The sequence below is a fragment of the Camelina sativa genome, chromosome 12, assembly GCF_000633955.1.
Source record: "Camelina sativa cultivar DH55 chromosome 12, Cs, whole genome shotgun sequence".
NCBI classification, from domain to species: Eukaryota; Viridiplantae; Streptophyta; class Magnoliopsida; order Brassicales; family Brassicaceae; genus Camelina; species Camelina sativa.
The window spans coordinates 8,856,278-8,865,191 of NC_025696.1; the positions used below are offsets into that span (position 1 = coordinate 8,856,278).

At 33.5% G+C, this 8,914-nt stretch overlaps 1 protein-coding gene across 1 annotated transcript; it reads left to right on the plus strand.

Annotated features, from left to right (window-relative positions):
- Positions 2,366 to 5,565, plus strand: LOC104730979 (tryptophan aminotransferase-related protein 2-like). The gene is made up of 5 exons (XM_010450233.2): positions 2,366 to 2,937; positions 4,080 to 4,383; positions 4,524 to 4,804; positions 4,893 to 5,185; positions 5,273 to 5,565. The coding sequence occupies exons 1-5, from the start codon at positions 2,687 to 2,689 to the stop codon at positions 5,467 to 5,469; spliced, it is 1,326 nt and encodes a 441-aa protein (XP_010448535.1). The 5' UTR covers positions 2,366 to 2,686; the 3' UTR covers positions 5,470 to 5,565.

Consider the following 8,914-nt stretch of genomic DNA (forward strand, 5'->3'; position numbering starts at 1 on the left):
GATCTAAGATTAGAGCTAGGTCTCTAAATTCTTCAACACTTTGCTACAATCTCTCGTTTGACATTTTTACAGACTTCTGAAATATTCCGAAAAATGCACATAAACCAAAGAAAAATGCTAAAAGAAATGATTAAGGGTTTGAATGGTAACTGCGGTCAGGGCGGTCAAATCCGTCTGCGGTCTAGACCGCTCTATTTTTAGGGTGGACTACAGACCGCTGCGGACCAACTCTTTTTGTATACAAAAGCGGTCCACAGTTGGTCCGCAGCGGGGTCTTGTCTCTACTTTATTTGGACCGCATCACTGCGGACTATATTTGTTAAATGGTAAATTAAAAGCGGTCCAATCCGCAGACAGATTTGGCCGCCCTGACCGTTGCAACCATTCGCACCCTAAGTGTTGGTAGATTTCTCTAGGATCCAACCCATATGATCTTTGATAACCCCTTGGGCAAATTGGGCCGTGACAATAGTTTTGGTCCATGAACCATTTATCTATCTTATCTTTGCAAATAATTATTTTCTCTTTGTTACTTTCATAATTAACACCTCAAAATATGTTATTACGACAATATTCACCCTGAATTGTGTTGTTCAAAATTGTAGAATTGCCTCAAAACATGTCTACGAACCGACAAAAAATTACATAGTCAAGGAGCCTAGCTAATCTACAAGTTCAAGAAATAATAGCGAATTAGACGTGAAAACTGAGAAGTGACGTAAATCTAGAAAGTATTACACGTAAAGCATTCACCAGTCTTGTAGTAAACAGAGATCCTGAATAAATTCAGTGTTTCTCATTCGGTTCATGTACTGTCGTTTCCAAGGTTCTGCCATTGACAAACGAAAAAGCTGAAACTCTTCACGCCAAAGGCAAAAACAAAATCATTTTTTTTTCTCTCAATGGGAAAAACCTTTTTTGGCGGAGAGAAACAAACAAAGAGCTCCCACCTAATTACAGATTTTTTTTTTTTCAGTTTATATATAAAGCTTCTCCAGTGACCCCTTCACCGTGGCCAAGTTTAAGACCTTTGGACCCTCTGTTTGGAATTTGACAGGTACTTTTATCTTTGTTTTTAGAGTTTTCTAACAATAATACCATACACTGTAGCAAAACTTATACAATCTACCACATTGGATTATGTCTTTCCACCAATACCACAATGACTAATTGAAAATACTAAACTGTCCTTATTCCTTAACTAAACATTTTATTCATTTTATAAATAAACAATATTTTTTTCTATTACTCCCGTTTCTCTTTCTTGCTGTCTTTTTTTTTTTTTTTTTTTTNTCTCTCTCTTGTATTTCTCTCTCTTTTATCTAAATGGCTGATGAGGACAACGATAGCTCATTCAAATCAATTTCATTTTATCTAAACGAAACCTCTCCAGCAATTAACAATGCATCTGAGAATTCAATTTTAATGAAGCAAGCATCAATTGACTTGTTCTTCTCTTTCTGCGTTTATAGCTGAATAAGATGAGATTAAGAAGAAGAGAATGAAACTTCATGAACAGATCTAGGCTCAGTTGAATCGAATCGGGTCAAACAACAAACCAATCATCGCTCTACTATCGGTAAGGTTTGATTTCACTTATAAAGTTTAACGTTTGGTGTTGTTTTTGTTTAGGATACAACGTGTGGACAAGTTGTATCTTCATCGACAATGTTGTCTATCAATTCTGAAAATTGTGGAAAATAATAGACAATAATACATGTAAAAATGTTGTCCTTTTATCAAGTTATAACTAAAATCATGTTGTAAATTATAATGTTTTTAGTTGATGGACTACTTTAACCCATACAAATGGTGGATAAGTTGTCATTGACTTTTTCGAATATTAACTTCCAAACGCTAAAGCATGGTAGACAACATTTTTCACCTCAGTGGACATGTTTTATAACATTACATTGTCAAATTTCTATGGACAAATTTATAATTTTGGAAATTTAATATCGTCTACCGATTCAAATATTGTGGACATGTTTGTAAAAATTCAATATTGTCTACCAATTTCAATATTGTCTACCAATCCAATATGGTCAATAATTTATTTTTTCACATTTAAAAACTGCACATCTGACACATGTGACACATCTAATCAACTCAGTCTTCCTAGCCACACAATCGTTAAGGGCATAATGGTTACCTACTCATGACCAAAAAAAGTGGATTATGGTACTTTTAGAAAGATAAAAATAATGTGGTATTTCTGAAAAGTTTTTGTTGGAATGTGGTACTTCTAGTAAAAATCCCTTGTTTTTATATTTTGATAGGTAGAACTCTTGGTTTAGATTTATCTGCGAGGATAGAGGTTTCAAATCTTTTAATTAAAAATAAACCTTGATTGAATGATTTGTACGTAATTGAGTTAAGTATGAGTTATATAATCTAATTAGGTTCATAATTCAATATAAACACATGTTACATAGGACACCTTTATCTCTTGAGATTCTTCAAAGGTTATTTTAATCTCTTTCAAAAATTCATAACTTTGAATTTATCAGCCAAAAAAGGTTCAGTCTCGTTGGACAGCACTTGCTTGCCTTTGATAAAATGAGATTCTATAAGTTTCATTTTTTTATAAAGAAGTCTTTTTCCAGCTATCCCACCTCTGCTCTTCTTCTTTCAAGCATTTGCATCTTTTTGTTTCCTAGCTTTCTTGTTTTAGTTTGGAGAGAAAATGGAACAGATTCCGAGGTTCCTGTCTTGGAGGAATATGTTGGTCCTCTCGTTGGCCGTGAACTTCAGCTTGATTCTAAAGATCTTGAAAGGTGAAAAAGAACGAGGAGATTCTTGGGACAGAACGGTGTATTCTAGCATATGGCCTGTGGTATCCACCACGGCTTTAGGATCTTCTTCTTTGTTGTCTTCAGCATCTTGCAACTATAGCAAGATCGAAGAAGACGACGACAGAATTATCAACCTTAAACTGTAAGTCTTTACTTACTCTTTCATGTTCTAGATTACAATTTTTCTGAAGAAAAGTTTATGTTCTTGTCACTATGACACTATGGTGGAAGTTTTGATTGAATTTTTATTCTTTCTTGGTGTTTTAGAATAGTAAATATGTGTATTAATGGCGTATCCTCTAGAATCTGTAGACAATATTTCTTCCTTATACCATACTTGATTGCTTTGAAAGTCACTGATTCTAATACTAGCAAAGAATCTGAGATTATCCGACAAGCACGCAAGTGAACCTCCACGCTTTAATGCCATAGTCACCATTCGATTTTTAATGCAACTTCAAAAAGGGGCAAAATGGTCGTTGTGATATAATTTTTTACTGATGGGGTTCATTATTTGACCCCCTATATTTTCTTGTGTTCCTTAACGTACGCCGCTAGTTTGAATATTTGGTTCTGTTATTATTAACTTTGTTATGACTTATGACTAATCAAAAAAAAAAAAAAAAATTTGCAAATTGATTGTGGTGGTCCATTTGTTTTTTTTTTTTAGGGAATTTAGATAAGTTGATCATAAATGTCAACTGTTAAAGAGTATTAAAATAAATTGGAAATGGGCCACTCTTCTTGTTGATGAGAAAGTAAAGAAGAGAGTGACTTTATGTGGTATGTGGTATGTTGTGAGAGGAAGGAGGTTGACGAGTGATGTTTCTTTTTGGATGCTCTCGCAATTAATTTAGTTAGTGATAGCCAATGGAGTTTGAAAGTTTAGGTTGAGGAGACACATGGTATATCAGAATATATATCAAAATCTATTTTTGATTCTTTCCAACTCCATTGTCAAGGGAAAACTTATAAATAGGTAAAAGAGAAAAAAAGAAAAAGTAAAGAGAGCCCACATTTTGGTGGACATGATTCTGAATACATAAATATTTCATGTCCTTTGAGAGAATCTAAAGGACTAGTTTGGTGATCTAGTACGTACTTGACCATGTTTTTCACTGTTTCAGAAATCAGAATGTGTTGTTTTGTGTTCTCCATTAGAGAAAAGGACCCACGAATACTTTCTTGACGTATATTCACAGCTTTCCTTGATTCAAAGATCAATTCTTGTCACACTATAAACATAATGTATGCTAACAACCTTGATGTGGTATCTATACGTAGTGGCGATCCAACGGTGTATGAGAGATACTGGCAGGAAATGGGAGATGTGACAACAATGGTGATACCTGGATGGCAATCTCTCAGTTATTTTTCTGACAACAACAACCTTTGTTGGTTTCTTGAACCAGAGCTTGGCAAAGAGATCGTGAGGGTGCATAAGATTGTTGGGAATGCTGTAACGCAAGACCGTTTCATTGTTGTTGGCACTGGCTCGACACAGTTGTATCAGGCTGCTCTCTATGCTCTCTCCCCACATGATGACTCTGGTCCTATTAATGTCGTCTCAGCTGCACCTTATTATAGTGTGAGTCACATTTATAGCTGTCTACTCAAACTATTTGTATGTCTTGTTATAGACGCACCATTTTGCTGGATACTAGCTTTCTTGGGTTGTTTTAGCGCACATATATACCAATCTAACATGTATAAGCGGTTTGGTTGCAGTCATACCCTTTGATTACTGACTGCCTTAAATCGGGTTTATATCGATGGGGCGGAGATGCAATGACATACAAGGAAGAAGGTCCATACATTGAACTTGTTACATCTCCAAACAACCCTGATGGGTTCTTGAGAGAACCGGTAGTAAACAGTAGTAAAGGTATATTGATCCATGATTTGGCTTACTACTGGCCGCAGTATACGCCAATAACATCAGCAGCTGATCACGATGTAATGCTCTTCACTGCTTCAAAGAGCACTGGCCATGCAGGGATGCGCATTGGGTAAGTACATAATTTGTTACGTTTTGCTTCATGGGAACAAAAAAAAAAGTATCTTAATTAAACGTTACATTCTTGTTTCATTTTGCAGATGGGCTTTGGTGAAAGACAGAGAGACAGCTAGGAAAATGACAGAGTACATTGAACTCAACACGATTGGGGTCTCAAAGGACTCGCAGCTTAGAGTAGCCAAGGTTCTAAAGGCTGTGTCAGACAGCTGTGGGAATGAAACGGCTAAATCCTTCTTTGAACACAGTTATGATGCTATGTATGAGAGGTGGAAGCTATTGAAACAAGCAGCGAAGGACACTAAACGTTTTACCGTTCCTGATTTCGTCTCTCAACGCTGCAATTTCTTTGGCAAGGTCTTTGAGTTACAACCAGGTAAATATAAATAAAAACAATGTAAATGATTATGGAACCATTTATTTTTTTCCTCATTTGATTTGGTGTATTATATACTGTGCGCAGCTTTTGCATGGTTTAAGTGTGAAGAAGGGATTGTGGATTGTGAGAAGTTTCTAAGAGAAGAAAAGAAGATTTTAACGAAAAGTGGAAAGCACTTCGGCGATGACCAAAGTTATGTGAGGATAAGCATGTTGGATAGAGATACTAACTTTAATATTTTCCTTCACAGGGTTTCAGTTTCTTCTAATTCAACTTTGTAATTGTAAGTGCAATTGTGCATGTGATGATGCTCTGTGCAACAAGTGTTTTCTCAATATGATTGGAAATTTGAATAATGTGAAGATCAATTAGACCAACTAATTCGTCTCTCGGATGAATGAAAATATAGTAATAGTATAGATTGGATACTGATGATCAAGCTCAAGTTAAAACTTATTACACCCTACAAGAGAACATTCATATACTACCGAGAGTTTGTTCAAGTGTGTCGGCATGTTGGTCTAAAAGGTTGGTTGTAAATTTGTAATCTTTTGAAGGATCAGATCCAACACATTTCACTTATAGCTTCTTCTTTTTTTTTCTTTTCTTTTTTCAATTTTTAACTCCAACCTTAATTAGGTGATCATATCCTTCATCGTCATGTCAACTATGGTGCAAGTATCATTGTTGCAACCTGTCCATTTTACAATTGTATCAGCTTTTCCACTGCGTCATTTGTATTATTGTATATTACGTCAACTATTTTGTCTGTATAATTCAGAAGGATAAAATCATTTCTATATAATTTATCAAAAGTGTTAACAAATTTAACCAACAAAAAAAACACTAACAAACTATATGTTTTTACATCAAACCCTTTTGAAAATGACTCTCTTCGGTAAACACCAACAAACTATTTAAAATATTAACACTGTGAAAATACTTTAAAAAGAACCGCCCATTCATCATGCTTTAAAAGTTTATGAAAAGATAAATTGAAAAATAAAACTAAAGAGCGTCAACTAACAAAAAATAGAATAAAACTTCTAGAAACAAATTAAATTTACAAAATATATATGGATGAGGAAGAATAGAGTAGGAGGTGAGACACAACCACACAAACCATTCACGTTAGGGCTGGGCAAAATAACCGATAACCAAATAACCGACCGAAACCGAACCGAAAAAAACTAAACCGAACCGAACCGAAATTCTTCAAATACCCGAATGGTTAGTAAAAATCTATATCCAAACTAACCGAAACCGAACCGAACCGAACCGACAATTAAATGGTTAACCGAAATATCCGAAAACCTAGAAGATATCAAATATTATATACTTAATATTATGCAAAACTATAAAATAAACTTAAAATATAAATTATTTCTAGATTCAAAACAATTAAATATTTTAAATAATCAATATATGTAAATGTTATTATTTTGAATTTACAAAGTTAAATACTATTTTGTAAAATTGAATCAATATTTTTCCCTTTTTTGTATTTTTGTTATTGTATATTTGGTTAATTTTGGTTATATTCGGTTAGTTTTGGTTATATTTGGTTTATTTGGTTAATGTTAATATAATTTATGTTAGTTATGGTTATTTATTTAAATAACCAAACCGAAACCGAACCGAAAGAAACCGAACCGAACTAAACCGAAATTTCATAAATATCCAAATGGTTACTATATTACTATATCCAAAATAACCGAAACCGAATACAACCGAACCGAAATCGAATGGTTAACCGAATGCCCAGGCCTAATTCACGTGATTGTTTCTGCAAAATTCATCATCAACTTTCTCCTGACTACGCCACATCACATTTGTTTGTGGTACTATTCCGTCGTCAAACGCCCGTCGTCTTTGTCTTTTTCCACAAATTAACTCCTCCCTTCTTTATCAACTTGATGATCGTCTGCATAACAATACTTGTCTTTTTCCCTATTCACAAATTAATGAGTCTTTGTCTTTGATGAGAGATGTAAATATTATTTTGAAACCAAAATTGATCCTAATCTCAGTTTGAGTACCATTATTTATACCAATTTCTTGAATTTTGATAGCATCTTGTAATTGTTTCCATTCCTGTTATTCATCCTTACACAAATGATCCTCATGTTCGTTGTTTTGTTTGTTGTAAATCTAAATATCATAGACACACAAAAAAAAAATAAGTTTGTAACCAAGATATGTGTTTCTCACCTTCACCATAAGTAAGCCGAAAAAATTATAGAAATTGTTTTGTAATTTTGTACTACTAATTAGTGACAAAGAGTTAAGAGAGAGGGAGAAAACATGATTAAGAGTTGGAATAAAATCATAGATGATAAGCTGTAAATATGTCTTACAAAAAACGTGTTTGAATTCCATTTTAAGGATAAATGATGCTAAATTTGTTGCAACTTGCAACATGATCTCTTTAAGACCAAAAACAAAACAAGACTACACCGGTTGGTCCACAATTAATTTTTGGCTCACAATAATATTCCTACATATTACACTACAACATTATATAACAGTAAGAAAAAAAACATAGTATATAACAGTTAGTAATGCATACAAAAATCCAAAAAAAAAAAGAATCATTTAAAGTCACACAATTATTAGAACGGTTAAGTAGATGTTAAACTTAAACTAGATCTACAAACCTTACTGAGCAAGTCAAACAACTGTTATATATACTATTTTTTTTTTTGTCACAAGTTATATATACTATTAAGAAGTATATTTAGCGATCTGTTACATCAAGATAAATAAAACGATAAAGTGCACATGTTTTGAAGATTAGCTTAAGACTAGAAAATACCGAGAAATATTATCATCATCTATATAGGCATGCTCGTTTCTGGAAAAATGTTTGATATACTGGTAGGTGAATTTAAATAATTGTCAGGGTTCAATTTTGAAATCGAATTTTTGTTTTGAACTGCATAGCCGGATTGAATTACTTTGGGTCGTGGATTTTTACCTACCGGTGAGACGGTCATTTGGTCGGGATGGTTGAACAATTTTTGGTTTAAGGAATGGTTGAATTTTCATTGTGTTCAGATATATAGGTAGCGATTTTTATATTATCAATTGTGAAAGAGCTGATTACCAAATTAAGAAATTTGTTTAATAATGAACAGAAACAAAAAAACAAAATGAGGGCCGGATTTAAACTAATGACACGTTATCTCAACGTCCCCATGCTTTTGCCATTTTGCTGTGATCAGTAAGTCCTAAAGAGACACTTTTGCTTTCACCTCAGTTCCACTTTGATCCTCTTTTTACGGCAAAGTCGCCATAGTCAAACGTACCTTGAACAAAGCCCTAAACGTCATTTTAATCATTTAATCAAATCTCAAACCACCATTTAATTAAATTATACAATATAACATAAACTTTATATTTTTTTTCTATAAACTGTACTTTCCATTAAACCCTCAAAAGGTTATGGCTTATGGGTGTCTTTTTTTGGATGAAACTGTATCAAAATTATGCTTAGAAAAAAACGTAAAAAAAGTTGAGGCTCTCTTTTATTAAGCGGCAGGCTTGGGAATTGTTGTCCACACTCTCATCATCTCTCTCTCTCTCTCGTTCTTATCTTCACTGTTTCATCTTTTCATTCGGATTAAATTAAAAAAATATATATTATTTTTTCCTACCATAATTTATACTCTTAACTCTCATGAATTATTGGTCTCTAGAATAGTTTATAAGTAACAATCTAATTGT

What these genes read in the sequence shown, in the direction of transcription:
- LOC104730979 (XM_010450233.2), top strand. Translation starts at nt 2,687, where the DNA reads ATGGAACAGATTCCGAGGTTCCTGTCTTGGAGGAATATGTTGGTCCTC. An exon ending in CATGCAGGGATGCGCATTGG is followed by an intron (nt 4,805 to 4,892) that starts GTAAGTACATAA and finishes TTCATTTTGCAG; the next exon opens with ATGGGCTTTGGTGAAAGACA. An exon ending in GGTCTTTGAGTTACAACCAG is followed by an intron (nt 5,186 to 5,272) that starts GTAAATATAAAT and finishes TACTGTGCGCAG; the next exon opens with CTTTTGCATGGTTTAAGTGT.